A 15,727-nucleotide genomic window follows, 5' to 3' on the forward strand; every position below is an offset into this window, starting at 1 on the left:
ACCGCGATAAACGAGGGACGACTGTATAGGCTTAATGAAGATCTGTCACTTGTCTGCTATAACAAGTTTTGTTGATGAAGTAATATTCTACAGACAGAAAATACCTACAGACCATTGGTTTGGGAATCAGTATCTCAGGCCTCCTAAGGGTACTTGATTCTCTCATATAGGCAAAATACAACTCAACAGTAGCTCCTAGTCATATAGGGATGTTCAACTTAACTAAATGTAGCAGAATTTAAGAACCTAACCCTCAGTCCCATGAGCCACATTTCAAGGGCCCAATAGTCACCTGTGGCTAGTGGCTACCCTGTTGGATAGTGCAGATACAGAACATCCCCATCGGTGCCATTCAGGTCTGTGGGACAGCTCTGCCCTGGAATAATATCCAGAAATTCTCAACTTAAAAATTGTACAATTTTTATACTTACTCACTGTTACTTTGTCCTTATCCCCCAACATGATGTTGTTTGGTGTCAGATCTCTGTGGACAATCCTCTTCTCCTTGTGTAAGTACCGAAGAGCTAAGCACAGCTTCAGACAGCAAAGATGAAACACATTTTATTTTCCCCAACACACATATAACCACAAATGATTGCTATACATGTCTCTAAGACATCAGCTCGATCTCCACAGTTTTATAGAAAAATGTAATGAGAACAAAAGTGTACCTGAATAAATATTTTCCATAGTCTTTCTTCGGTAAAATGAAGTTGTTTTTCCTTCAAAGAACTGAAATGCTCTCCAAGAGGGACCCCTTCTATAAGTTCCATAACTATATACAACCTATCATCTATATAGAAAATAAAAGAAAAAGACAATAGAAACATAAGCTCAATTAAGATCTTTCGGAAACACTTAGGAATTAGAATCCGAGCTTCCCCATGAATGTGCAGGGCGCAGCACTAAAGAGTTAGAGATGCATTAAGATATGAATCCACTCAGCCCTGGAGGGGGGCGGGTCCTGGGGCAACTGGAGCCCGGCAACAGTCTCTTCTGGCTACAGGCTATATCCTAGCAGAAGCTGACACTGGCAAGTAGTGTCACTTTCTATGTACGCTGTGACGTAGGAACGGTCACTTTCTATGTACGCTGGAATAGCTGGGAGGTGCCAAAGAGAACAAGCTCATGATTCCAAATCAAGGAGGATTTCCCGAAGAACATATAAACCCACCTTTCCTCTCAATAGTCTAATATTCACCCTAAAATCAAGTCAGCCATTCAGAAAACCGCATTGTTCGTGCTCTCGTAGATTTGCCTTTCGGATTTTCACAATGGAATCCTGCCGTGGTCTTGTAATGAATGACAGAGTTGAAAGTACCACCCAAGATAGAAATTTCTGCATGTCCCTCAAGAGCAGAGAAAGCCGGGCTTCTCCTGGTTTTACCTGATGGATACCCGACATCTCATAACTAATTGCGTTCCTCTCTTTAGTGTGGGCACCAAGAAACAAAGGAGTAAATTCTACTTCCTCCTTCAGAATCAGTATGAAACTACCAACAAGGGTATGCACTATGTGTCTTTTTTTAATATGTTTTTATTGATTTTTTTTAGAGAGAGAGGAAGTGAGAGAGAGAGAGAAACATCTGTATGACAGAGATACATCAGTCAGCTGCCTCCTGCACATCCCCCACACACACTGGGGATTGAGCTTGAAACCTGGGCATGTCCCCTGACCAGGAATCGAACCAGGACCTCTCTGTCCACAAGCCACACCGGCCGGGCTGTACTATATATCTTTTGTATTGCTTTGGATGTATATAAAACATCCATAAACACAATATTTACAAAGCTGAAATCATACTGTATGTGTTCTGCAGCTTATAGTTTTTTGTTCAGTAGCCTTATGTGAGTATACATAGATCCATGCCCCTCTTTCTGTTGGTTACATAGTATTCCACAATGCAGTTGAATAATAATTCATGTAATCATTATCCCAAGGACAGACATTTATATTGCTTCCAATTTTTCATAATCCCAAGAAATGTTTTTATATATGCTAGCCTTACCTCTAGCTTTATTTTTAATTTTCTTACACTTTGCTTCCTTTAATCACAATTTTCTAATCTATTTGATCATATTTTGTGTATTTTTAAGCCACTTCCATTTCTTTTTGGAAGAAGTCAGGTTGTAAAAACCACTTTTTGTTGCTTTTATTTTTAACTAAGACAAGTTGTGCCACTTCTGTACAAGTTAGAAGCCAGTCTGGATAAGATAGGATATGTACTAAGTTCCAGGAAACTCTTCCAATATCACGAACCAACAGCCAAGGTGCAGGATTTACTGGAGACTCAGCCCCGAGTTCCTCTGAGTCATCCAGAGGAAGGGGGCTGGGTAAAATCATAACATGTCCAAGTCCACGACGGGTTAGCTTAACATAGCAACTATAAAGGGGCGGTGAGGAAGCCCCAATCTTTGCCTGATATTTCTTAAATCTTCCTTCAAATGGAGGTTTACTTTGAAAGTTCATATGTGTCGTACATCACTAAGGTTTAGCAATACTTATATTACTTCAGGCAGAGGTTCTGTGCTGTTTTGCCTTATCTGTACATTTTGATTCTGTGTTCTCTCCTTACAGTTGAGCCTGCCTGCAGAATCAGTCAGGACTCCGTCACCACCTTGTGGCAATTGTCTGAACTTCAAGTAAAATAAATCAAAGATCTAGCCCACTCCCAATTTATTTTGGAGATGGAAAATGTCATCTAATTAAGTAAAAACAACTTTTGATTTTTTTTAAAAAGCCACTATCCTCAAGTTTCTTCTTTCCTGATCTTAAGTGATTTTTATGTGTATGAAAATAGCTATAAAAACGATTTTGGTTTGTTCATTCAGTGTCTCAGCTGAGAGTCCAGGTATTTTCTATATAATCCTCTTTAGGTCATTGATTAAGTCACTGTTCCACTGACTAAGCAAGTGATGCAAGAGATTGTCAACTGTCATACAAAGAGCAATAAAATAAAGGAAATTCATGATTGAGCTTATATTTCTACATTCTAATATACAAATATGTAACAAAGATATTTTTCTTCAATAAGGAATATCACGAAAACTTGTACTTACTTTCCAGAAATGTTTTGTAATAGTGTACAACATTGGGATGATAAAGCTATAAGAAAATAAATAACAAACATTACACTATTTCAAAATACAAACTTCTCTTACAGACAATTTAGTTGGACTTCATATTTGAAAACAAAGAAAGTACTGTATTTATATTTATTTATAAAACTAAGCATTTTAAGTTACCATATAATGGGGGAAGTGGGATGGAGGAGGAGGAGGAGGGTATGGGGGGATAATGGTGATGGATGGAGACTTGACTTGGAGTGGTGAACCACAATACAGTGTACAGATGATGTGTTGTAGAATTATGCACCTGAAATCTGTATAATTTTGTCAACCAGTGTCACCCCAATAAATTTGATAAAAAGGGGGGGACCTGACTGGTTTGGCTCAGCAGTAGAGCATCAGCTCGCAGACCAATGAGTTTGATTCCAGCCAAGGGCACGTACCTCTGTTGCGATTTGTCTCCAGCTGCCCTGGTCTGGGTCGTGCGGGAGGAAGCCAGTTGATGTGCTTCTCTCACGTTGATGTTTCTTTCCCTCTCCCTTTCTCTCTCTCCCACTCTATTTGAAGAATAGAGAAATATCCTCGGGTGAGGATTAAATAAAAAAGGGGAGGGGGAGTTAGCATCTATTTCACATTTTTTTCATGATTCTTTTTATTTGACACTTACAAAACTAATCTTAAAATAGCCATATCCTATAGTCTTATCAAATAGAATTAAAAACAGACTATGCTTTATCACCTAATTTAACTAAAACTGGGAATTGTGGAACTAGAAGGAAGCTTAAGAATTCATTTAACACTCTTGGTCCCAATACCATACAAAGAATGCAGAGAGGAGAAAACAAAAATGAAACAATTTAGGTTGAATATATACATCCTTGCTCTTTACCTCTCTTCACCACTTAGATATCTACATACACTGTTTGTGTCTATTTACACTATTTGTGTCTTTTTATGCTTTCCAAAATGATTAGTACAAAACCGAAGAGTTACTAACTCTGTTTAAATTACAATAATTGACAAACACTCTTTGACCAAACTTGATTCGAGCTTCTCTGAGTCCTCTTCTTGAATAAGCTCACCTAGGTTTAGCAAGAATCCCAATAAGCCAGGTTAGCAAGAATCTTCCCACTCTTGATATCCGATCAGGTTCCTCCCTAACCCCCCGTCCTTATTATCTAATCAAGTTTTTCTTCTCCCAACCTTGACACCAACCTAATTCCTCTTAGTAACCTGCCATCCATTGACCCCTCACCCTGCCTTTTCTGTTGTAATTCCCCAGCTATCCCATTGTGTTTGGACTTGGCCCCTATAGCAATAGTCTTGAATCAAGTCTTCTTTGCTGTTTAAAAGTTCTCATCACAAAGGCAAAAAAATTGTAACTATGTGTGGTGATGAATATTAACTAAACTTTATGTGGTGATTATTTCACAATATATCCAACTACTGAATCATTATAGTGTACATCTGAAACTAATATAAAGTAATATGTCAATTATATCTCAATTTTTCTTTTAATATTCACCTGAGGATATTTTTTCTATTTATTATCAGATAGAGTGAGAAGGAGGAGAAGAGGGAGAAAGAAGGAGAGAAAAACATCGACATGAAATCGACACATCGACTGATTGCCTCCCCCACGACCCAACCAGGGCCGGAGAGGAACTGCAACTGAGGTACGTGCCCTTGACCATAATTAAACCCTCCACTCATTGGTACTGGGCTGATGCTCTAACTGCTGAGCCAAACCAGCCAGGGCTATATCTCAGTTTTTAAAAAGCATCCAGTAAATCTCTTTGACATAGTTTATCTCAGGACATGACATGGAAATTCTACTTTTTAATAAAAAGCCATTTCCTATAAGAATACTCAAATTTTTATTTATAATTTGAGTTTCTAGGTAAATTGAAATTTTTTTAAATTTCAGAATAGCCACCATTTCATCTATAAATGGCTTGCATCTCTCTGGGGCCTTTCTTGCCTGTGTGAAGGGAGTCTGCTAGCTCTCCACCAAAACCCTGCTCTCCAGCTTCTCCACTGCAACAGAGCGGTAGCAGGACATGGCCTCCCAGTCAGAGACCAGCCTCCCAGCCTCCCTTCCGGCCAGGAGCGGGCCTGCCCTCAGTTCTCGGCAGTGGGGTGTGAGGGAAAGGCACGCCCCTGTGTCTGAGGCTCAGCCGTGAAGAGTGCACCCCCAGTCCCCGCCCCCTGCCCACTTGGCTGTGATGTGCCCACGCAATCCAGCTGTGCAGATGAAGACCACGCCCTGAGGCAGCAGAGCAGCGAGAGAAAGAACCGGGTCCCTGTGTGTCTGCTTGGAGCAGAGGACAAGGCCACCTGGAGGGCTCCTTTGGGACTGTTACATGAAAGAGGAAGAGCCCCCTATAGCTCAGACTCACTCTTAACAAATACACTCTCCCATTCTAGCCCACCTCTGTCAGCTCGGTTACCTCCTCCTCGTGGGCCTCGAGGTCCTTATTCCTTCCACTGGTTCATCCTCCGTTGAGAGCACAGTTATCTCAAACCCAAGCAGACATGTGGCCCCACCCTGACACTTTCTTTTCTTAGGAAATAAACTAAAACAAATGGTCTAGTGTACCTCATCAACTAGCAACTAGCACCACATTCTGGACCTAGCTCACTGGCCAGGACGCATCCAGACTTCAGTTCATATGAAGATACTGGGTCGATCAGCTTAGGGCAAAAGCCAGGTCCAGCCGTGTTATAACGAAACATCACACTGCCCAAGGCTAGGCTATCCTAAGCGTGAGTAGCTCAGTTCTTTTAAAAATAAATCGAGTCTGTTACTACACAAAAGTCAACTATAAATAATCTATTAATGATAATTTACTATAATTTAGAAACTGGAGTAAAACAGTAAAATTTGATGCATAAGAATCCTCTACTACATGGTGATCTTTGTGTCCCAGCACAAAGTTAACGAGTGGAGGATGAAGCCGGTGGAATGGATAACTCTCCACAGAAGTTATAAATGACAGCGTCTGAAATGAATGTACAAGTAAGGAAAGCTGAGAAACCAGTGTGTTCTTGGATCACAAAAAGAAGTCCCATTTCTCATCTGATGTTTATTCTTTCTTCCTAAACAAACCTTCATAATGATAGTTAATTGACTTGTTACATTATGTCAGAATATTCTGCTCATGCTAATAAATAGCAGCCCATCTGGAAAATCCGCATTTTAGATTTAATAAGCCATATCTGAGGAATGTTAACAGCTTGGTTCCACTTAACAAAAGTCAGGGAACTCTAGGTCATATTCTGACGCGTGTAACTAAGTAACCAAATACTCTACACTGTAAGGAGAGGGGAATGGATGTGCTTGCAATGGAAAGAGAAGGATTTCTTATGTACAAATCACTCTGGGCTGTAAACTTTATTGTTCTGCACCCCTTGCCCTGAAATAAACTCCAGAAAGTATTTCTATGGCTCATTTCTATGGCTTAGAGAAAAAAGCTGGGTAAAATATCACCACCTTAATGTCAATTATTTTAAACAGAGGCAGTTCTTAAACAGCAGGGACAAGAATAGCACAAGAACTCTACTTTCTTTTGATGGCATTTATTTAAGGAAAACACCTTCATAAATAAGAAAAAATATTTACCTGTTCTTTAATGATGGTTAATTCAGAAACAATATTCTTCACACTGCTGTCTCGATCTTTTTTATCCTTCCCAAAGGCTGGGTTATGTAAATTGACTTCTTTCATTGCTAAGAGATTTTGACCACTACGTTTTCTAACCTAATAAGGAAGACCCCAAAAAATGAGGTGGAGGTAGAAAGGGGAGGGAAAAGATACATTAGCAAGGTCACATGATTAACGTAAGTCATTTAAGTAAGTCATGGAATGTTTAAAATTGTCTGAATTTACACTAAGCCCAGCTCGAAAATTGGTATCTACTGGGTCAATCTGCAACATTCTGTAGGATTTTATGACGTAAATACAGAAACACTGGTGTGAATGTAAGGAATGTGCCATGCATTGGGATAAGCCATTTTTACTGTTTTTTATGAGAAATTAATGACAGCTTTTGTCTTAAAAAATCAGTGACCAATTTCTGGAGCTTAAAGTTGAGACAAGACAACTTTGATGCAGCTATATGATGGACAGAAAAAATGATTTTAATTTTTATGTCTATTTTTCACTACTTTTCAGGGAGAGGGCTGGAACTCAACTTGAGTGTGGGCATACAAGTGGGACATCCAGTGTGTGGGGGGATATAAGAAATGTTGTTCCCTAAGGGTAAAGTCACCTTGTAAACACAGCCAAAAGCTCCACTTCCAAGATGATCCAAAATTGCATAGTTGCCTATATATTTTGAAGGAGCTTTATTCTGATTAATGCTTTCAATATTTTCAGCAATTTGCTTTAGTTCATCCTCCTAATCAAAAAAAAAGAAAAGAAAAGAAAAGAAAATGGGTAGCCATGATAAATTCTGTCCTGACCACATAGCAGCCTGCCAAAATTTAAAACTCAAGACTTACCACTAATGAATTCAGCTTGGAAACCAAATCTTCATAAGCACTGATATCACGAACATAATGTCCTATATCAATGAAGATCTCAAACAAGTCGGTGGGGAAAAGTCTACAGGGAAAAACACACACACACTTCATGCAGGATCTGAAACAGTTGCTCTTTCCCTCCGATTTGGATCCAGCTCGTGCACAGATTAATTAAACAAACCCGACTTCCTTAAGTGATCGGCAGAATGGAAGGAATACTCACCAGCTAATCTCACAAAATTGAACCATAGCTATAGTTTGTGAGGGTAAGAGAAACAAATGGAAAGTTCTAGAGATCCACTGTACAGTCTTCCACTCACACTCAACAGCACCGTATTGTACAATTAAACACTTATTAAGAGGGTATATCTCATGTTATGTGTTCTTTACTACAATAAAAAAATAAGTATGATACAGATTAGACAAATACCTTAGTTGTAAGATATTTGGGGAAATAGGTATTAAACATGTTACTAAGGAATGTTTACTGGGTGTTTATTAAATACTGAGCACTTTCATAAATATCACTTGATTCAATTCTCATATTAACCATAGAAGGCAAATATTAGCCTAATTTTTAAATGTTTTATGAAAATAAAATAAAAGTACATGTAAATAAGAGAAAAATTGAGAGATTTATGCATCATTTCCAAGGTACTGGCTTGAGGGCTTATTAAATCTTTAAGTCTACTCAAAATGGATGATTTGGGGCCTTGAAATGAAAGGTTTTAATGAATGATGATTTTATTTCCTTTTATTCCCCTAAATTCAAGTAACAACATAAAATGTTCCATGCTTCTGAACAAACGCTGTTACATGAACTGAAGGTTTTATTTCTAGTCTGCCTTATCAATAAACTCCCTGTAAGACCTTGGGCCTAGACTTTAGCTAAGCTGCCCAACTAAATCGCATGCAGACCACACAAGTAGGTAACCAGCATCTGCCTTCCCAGGCGGTGACTTCTCTGTCATGCTCACCAGCACAGCCTCCCAGCCCAAAGCATCAGCCTCCTCCCCTTCGAACGAGCTCCTACCCTACGGAAGACATTCAGACTAATCCTTTTCTTCTGTAAGAGGACATAACTACATCAACTTTAGAATTTATGAATGGGCTAAAACGAGCACCTATTTTAATGTCATCTCTTTAAAATGTTAATGTCTAAAAAAGAGAGAGAGAAACTAAAACCATAGCAGCCACGCGTCATTAGGAAGAGTTGCATCGCTATCGTGATTCACGCTCTCTCGTCCTTTTGTTCATTTTCAGTGTTAAGACACCCCTAGGACAGCTCAGTTTGCTCTGTGGCTTCTACGAAGTCTGGAGGCCCATGCTTTGCATCATTCTGACTCATGCTTCTCTACTGTTTGCTTCTGAGTCGGCTTTGTGCAAACAGCTCCGGCTGTGACGGCTGGTCGCTTGCATTTCTCAAAGCTCATACCTTTTGAAGAGTGGTCTGTTTCTTTCCATACTGAAGAGAAACCTCAAGGCTCTGAAAGCATAACACTGGAAAACAAAAGGACGTGTCATTCTCCACGGGTAGCTCAAGAAGTGAAGACCTTTGGGAATAGAATCATTGTGGAGTAAACATTAAAGTGGTTTGATTAGGACGGTGGCTGATCTACGTTGGGAGCCAGACTTGTTTTTGAAAAGCATGGATGTTGTGGAAGTGCTAGGGATCCTGGCCTTGCTTCACGCAGGACTTGGCATTCATTCCTTTCTAGAAAGTACAACATGAGCACCGAAACGAGAAATAAAATCCCTACGCTGAGAAAACCAAACGTCCGAGGAGTTCCAGGAGCTCAAGGTTTATTTTGTTTCTAGCCTGCTATGTATGCCTCAATATTTATATAGTTTCTGTGAGAAAATAAACACTAGACATGATGACACATAAAAATAGCCACAGGCACACTGGACTCAAGCTGGACAAATTGGTCTCTGGAGTAAAGAGTCTTAAGCGTTCCCCAAATAGAATGATCTCCAGTAACTCCTGCGAACACTCAGAAGCAGGCCTGCGAGACTCTCATGGAGAAAAATAAACTTCTGACATTTTGCAGTGCCGAGGGATAAAGAGGCAGCCTCCAGCCCGCCTCTGTCCCTGCACAGTAGGCCGCCTCGGGGGCGACCGGGCTCTGCTGAGCTTGAGTCTGGAACCGTGTCATAAAACTGAGAAAGGGTCACACGCACAACTGCCCAGAGAAGCCAGGGGGATAACAAAACGCCTTAAGGGAGGCCGGTGAGGGAGCAGCGGCGGCTGAGAGTGCAGAGAGCCCTCATGGTCCTCGAAAGCCGTCTGAACTGTTGGACAAATGCATGCACACGGGACGGGTTCGACTGTGTCTGTGCTCCAGCGGTCCCACGCACCTGCGGGGCACTGAGCACCTGCAGTCCCACACCTGTGTGCCCCCACTTGTCGCTCTCCAAAACCTGTGGCGGCCAGCCCCCAGATGCCAGCAAAAGTTCTCTGCTAGGTTTGACCACCGCTCTGGGATATGCGCTTAGTCAGACTGCGGCAAAGGCTGTTTCATACTTCCTTTTCTAAGTGACTTGGGGGGGATGAGCTGCAGCTACTGCAGAGGCTTACTTAAAATCGGACTTTATCGTTGCAGAGTCTTCGAGTGGGCCCTGATGCCCGCTTCTCAAAAAAGCACATAGGGCCTCGCAGAATGTGTCTCCTTCTTACCTCTGAGGCCTCATCTCCGGTAGGAACCCCTCCGCAACCACACACCCCAGCCACACTGAGCAGCCTAAGCTCCAAACTGTAAGCTGTTGCACGTGCTGTTCCCCCATATGGAACACCCTTCCACCCTGCAGCAGAAGCCACTGGTGCCCCTTCCTATTCCTTCATCCACCTGGCAAGTCTTTCTCATCCACCAAGGTCCACTTACAGGCTTTCCCTTGTAGAGGTGGTGTTCGTGACTGTGGTCTATGCTTAATGTTCCTCTTATTTTTTCTGATAATCAAGCAATACATGTTTTTTAAAAATAGAACTAACCGATAAGCAAAGAAGTATATAAATAAAACCACCTCATTCCCACCAGCAGACAAAGCACTGTCAAGCCTTGTACTGCGTTTTAACAGCATGAGCTTCATGGAGCCTCCTTCACCAGGTACTTTTCCTCCCAGGCAGGACTTTGACCAGCCCTTAGCTAAAAACTCTAAAAATCATAGATTATATTATCAGACTTTCCCCAGATTTCAGTAACTTGATAATGAAGAGCAGTGGACATGTTTATTACCTGTAATAGGTTCGTTTTTGCTGCATTCTTTTGTTTGCTCGGTAAAATTAATCTCGCTATTGTATATACACCATTCTCCTGGAAGAGTAAAGGGACACGTTGTCAGGGACCAGTGACAGTGCCACAGGGACACACAAGACAAAGAAGCCATTCAACACTCTCAAGGACCAACAGGATGTTATAGTTAGCATGACCTTGGAACTTTAAGTGCATATGACAGGACAACACTAAAAATGTCAGTGTAACTCTTACACGCCAATGCTACAACCACAGTCTTTAAACTTCAATTGTCTTTAAAGATTATAAATAATTAAGTGTATCAATTTAAAGTGATTGAAATACTTTAAAAACAGAATAGGGGATCAAAAGGGACCTAAATATATTTTTAATCTTTATACATTGGATTTTAAATACCTAATTATAAAAGATTGTTTCTCCCTGTAGAGCTTTTCAGTAAAACAATACATATACATTAATTATTATAGAAAAATAAAAGAAACAAGAATAATAGATTTAAAAAGAAAATGAATGTTATTCATGAAAACATAGATAACACCTTTCTAGACTTCTGCCAATACAAATAAGACCTGGAGGAAGGAACAAAACTACCAATGTACTGCTACGTTTTATTATCTAGCAAATATATAATTAACTGTACTCTATGTGGACATGGATATTATAACTGAAGAGCTTCACCTGCCTTACTGCATTTAGTCTTCATAGCTATTCTGTGGATTCGTCTGTAATTTCCCTATTTTATACATGATAAAATCGAAACGGAGAGAGGCTGAGCCAGCAAGTAACAGTAACAGAAATTATTTTGACAGCATTTGCTTCCACACCAGCCTCTCACCAGATATTTTCCCTCAGTCAGTTCAAGGACCAGTGCTAACCTAACCGTTCTGAGAACCACGGTTCTCTTATCAAAGATGCCCTAGTCAGCTGCTCCACCCACTACCCCCAACCGGCTGGGCTTCCCTTCAGGACTCTGATCATTGGTGCTTTGATCCCTAATTAACTTATTATTATTTTTTTAATTTTTGTTACAGATGTTTCGCCTTTTCCCCCCACTGATTCCCCCTCCCCCTCCCTTAACTTTTATGTCCCTATATATATTTTGTTTTGTTTTATTTTGGGGTTTTAGTTGTGTTTTGGTTTTTTTTTGTACGTGCCCCTAGCGGGAACCGAACTAGGGACTCTCTGGTCCACAGGCCGACACTCCAACCACTGAGCCAAACCGGCCAGGGCGTCACTATATATATTTTGAAGTTGAAGTTGGATGTCTTGTATTGACCAAAAACAAACGTTTTCTCTGTAAAATTCAATAAGCAGGGAGTAACTTTTATAACAGGAACTCATACGAGGGTTGTATACAAGTGTGTATTTCTATACAGTTGATGCATACATTTGATAAGTACACACCTATTGTACTCTTAAAGTCACTGCTTCCCTTAACGCATAGTCTGCCATATGCCCAGATTAAAGCAATGCAGAATAACTTATTTTAAAAAAGATAAAGTAAAAAGGACTACACGAGTAGGGAGGAAACATTATTAATTAACCACATGACAGTTCTTTTTAAGCCAAGCAAGTTAAAAGAAGGAGGACAAGGCTATAAATGGAATTCTATAAGTTAAAGAAGACATGTTAAAATATTTTTAAACCAGATGATGGGATCCCAAAGGCGATGTTCTGGGACACAGAGCTGGGCCTGGCCTCGGCCTGTCCCCAGGCAGCGCCCTACCTGCACCACCTGGCCGCGGCCCCTCCCCGGGCAGCGCCCTACCTGCACCACCTGGCCGCGGCCCCTCCCCGGGCAGCGCCCTACCTGCACCACCTGGCCGTGGCCCCTCCCCGGGCAGCGCCCTACCTGCACCACCTGGCCGCGGCCCCTCCCTGGGCAGCGCCCTACCTGCACCACCTGGCCGTGGCCCCTCCCCGGGCAGCGCCCTACCTGTACCACCTGTCCGGGGCCCCTCCTCGGGCAGCGCCCTACCTGCACCACCTGGCGGGCGTTGCTGTCGCTGAGCACCAGTTCCGTGAGGGCAGCACAGCAGGCTGGAAGGGAAAAAAGCGGTCATGCGTGTCCTCGCTGTGGCCGAGGTACCCCACTGTCTCGTCACTACTCTAACTCCGGAGAATTCTGTCAGAGGTCGCTCCCCAAAAACTCCTCTTCCTCTGGCATGGCTCTGGGGGAAGGGAGACTGACTCTTAATGGCTCTCTAACTCTTCTCGTCACATAACGTGTGCCCGCACCCCCCACAGAAGCCTTTTATTGAGCTCTCGCTGTGTACCAAGAGGCAGGGACCGCATGTCCACTTCACTGTGATCTCCAGCGCCCAGCATGTGCCTGCCACTTAGTAGGTGCTCAATAAACACAGCTACACTGATGGAATCAATGAGTACTTTAAATATATTATCCAAACTGACCCTTATAATCCGAGTATGTACTATGATTACTTTTCCAGACGAGAAGGCTGAGGATCGGAGAGGTGATTAGCCCAGGCCAGAGAACTAATAAGTGGAAGGGGCAGGCGTCCGAGCATCTGCCCAGCATTAGGTCCCATGCCCTGAGCCCCGCCCTTCGTCCGAGGAGCTCTTCGCAGCCCCCATGCAGCCTCTGGCATTCTGGACGAGCTGCCTCCTGCCCTAAAGCCCAGAGAATCCGTGGGGATAAGGCCATTGTTACTGAGCCCTGCCACGGGCCCTGCACTGTGCTGTCAACGTACACCTTCACGTGAGCCTCACAGTAACCGCCCAACACGACACCACGACTACCATCGCCACTTCGCATTCGCGGAACTGAGGCTGGACAGGCTAAGAAACTTGTCCGGGACCTTACAGCCAACCACGGGGTGAAGCCGAAACTCACACCCTGCGCCTACCACCTTCTGTTTCTGATTTTTTTTTTTTTTTATTTATTTATTTTATCCTCACCCGAGGACTGATATTTTGTTCAGATAGAGTGGGAGAGAGGGAGGAAGGGAGGGAGGGAGGGAGGGAGGGAGGGAGGGGGAGAGAGAGAGAAACATCGACATGTCGACATGAAAGGGACACATCGAGTGGTTGCCACCCACACAACCCAACCAGGGCCGGGGACAAACTGCAACCAAGATACGTGCCCTTAGCGGGAACCGAACCCGGGCCTCGCCAGACCGCAGGCCAACACTCTAACTGCTGAACCAAACTGGCCAGGGCTGATTTTTTAATTTTTTATTGAGGCATAAAATGAGGTGCATAAAGCAGACATATCTCACGTGTGCATCTTGACGAAACGTTACAGGTCTGTCTACCCCGTAACCACTGCCGCTCCCAAGGCCTGTCCCCAGCCTGCTGTGCCCCTGCCCAGGAAAGAGCGTATCACCCCCATTCGGGTAACCGCCCTCTGACCTCGAGCACCATCACCCTCATCCACTCTTGTGAGAGACCTAGAGAGGCTAGGAGCTCTGATTCCAGCTGGATCCGGCTTCCCAGGGAGTCTTCAGACAGGAAGTGCCCAGTAAGAGCCTTCATAGTGAGACAGAGGCCTTTCGAGGCAAGCCGAAATGACAGCTCAGCCAGGGGATCCTACTCCCTGACCTCCAAAGCCTTTAGGGAAACATCACCACTCTCCAGGGAGAGAGAGTAGGAAGCAAAGAAAGTCCACCCTTCTCCTCCCCCACCAAATCTCCTCTTCCCTTCTTAGGACCTGCCTGCCCTCCTGCAGGCCCACCTGGCGCCTCTCTGTCCCTCCCCGTGGCCACTGCAGAGAACCAGCTTGGTCAGCGGCACCGTAGCCCCGCCTGCCCACGGCCACGTGCACTTAGGCGGCACAGGCTGCACCACAGTCCAAGGTTGTGCTGACTGCCCAAGACTGCCTGCATACATTCCCGCTCCTGCTTCCGTGTGGAGATCCCACGCAGGCAGCCTCCCTGCTTCTCGTTAGGAGCTCAGAGGCGTGAGGAAGGCTCTCCTTGCTCCCCGTGGGATGGGTGCGTGTGTGGTAGGCCCTCCCTTCAGCAGGTGCCCTGCGATGTGGAAGATAGTGGAGCCCATAGTTCTGGCCACAGAGCAGACTGCATGCCCTAATCCAGCTGCACCAGTAACAAAGCTGGTATCCTGCTGCCTTTATGTCTGACGTTTATGTTGACTTCTTGATGTGTTCAGAACATACAAGGGAAAAGAGAGTTTGTGGTATCATTAACCTGCAAGTCCGACACTGGTGCCAACAAGAATCGGGCTTCCACGTGGATTTCATTCCACATTTTTTAAACCTATAAATCGTGCCTAATTAATTATCATACTAATTTTATAAAGAGAATAATAAGACAATAAAATATTAAAGAGTGTAAAATAGGACAATATGACAACATGATATAAATACCGGCTTGAAGAGAGAAAGTGTTTTCTTGTATTTCCCGAGGGCTTAAATCCTCCGACAAGCGGAGCTGCTGGATCCGGCCTGCCGCGTTTGCACTCGACAGGCTTCCGATGGAAGAGCGATCGGAAACCAAATTCCTGTCTCTGAAAAAGAAAAGTCAGTGCACAGCTCAATTATCAGCTTTCCGTCCTGGTGAGTGCTTTCTGAGCCCTGTTTAAGAAATCGTTGCAGCCCTGGCCAGTTTGGCTCAGCTGTTAGAGTGCTGGCTTGCAGACTGAAGGGTCTCAGGTTCGATTCCTAGTCAAGGGTACATACCTGGGTTGCAGGTTCGATCCCCGGCCATGCAGAAGGCAACCAACTGATGTGTCCCTCTCACATCAATGTTTCTCTCTCTCTCCCTCCCGCCCTCCCTCCCTTCTGCTTTATCTAAAAATCAATGGAAAAAATATATCCTCGGGTGAGGATTAGCCAAAAAAAAATATATACATATTTACAAAAACAGAGAGGGAGGAAGGAAGAGGAAGAAAGAAAAGAAGTCTTT

At 43.3% G+C, this 15,727-nt stretch overlaps 1 protein-coding gene across 1 annotated transcript in view; it reads right to left on the bottom strand.

Annotated features, from left to right (window-relative positions):
- NEK10 (NIMA related kinase 10) overlaps positions 1–15,727 on the bottom strand; it is a 160,069-nt gene that overhangs the window by 102,577 nt on the left and 41,765 nt on the right. The window contains exons 13-22 of the mRNA XM_036266708.1: positions 15,190–15,329; positions 12,823–12,884; positions 10,827–10,904; positions 9,029–9,093; positions 7,573–7,675; positions 7,341–7,469; positions 6,692–6,829; positions 3,061–3,106; positions 672–793; positions 432–534 (exon numbers count right to left, since the gene is read on the bottom strand). Of these exons, the coding sequence (XP_036122601.1) occupies positions 432–534; positions 672–793; positions 3,061–3,106; positions 6,692–6,829; positions 7,341–7,469; positions 7,573–7,675; positions 9,029–9,093; positions 10,827–10,904; positions 12,823–12,884; positions 15,190–15,329 (986 nt within the window). The remainder of the gene's footprint in view (positions 1–431; positions 535–671; positions 794–3,060; positions 3,107–6,691; positions 6,830–7,340; positions 7,470–7,572; positions 7,676–9,028; positions 9,094–10,826; positions 10,905–12,822; positions 12,885–15,189; positions 15,330–15,727) is intronic.

The sequence above is a fragment of the Molossus molossus genome, unplaced genomic scaffold (genome assembly GCF_014108415.1).
Source record: "Molossus molossus isolate mMolMol1 unplaced genomic scaffold, mMolMol1.p scaffold_m16_p_18, whole genome shotgun sequence".
Lineage (NCBI taxonomy): Eukaryota > Metazoa > Chordata > Mammalia > Chiroptera > Molossidae > Molossus > Molossus molossus.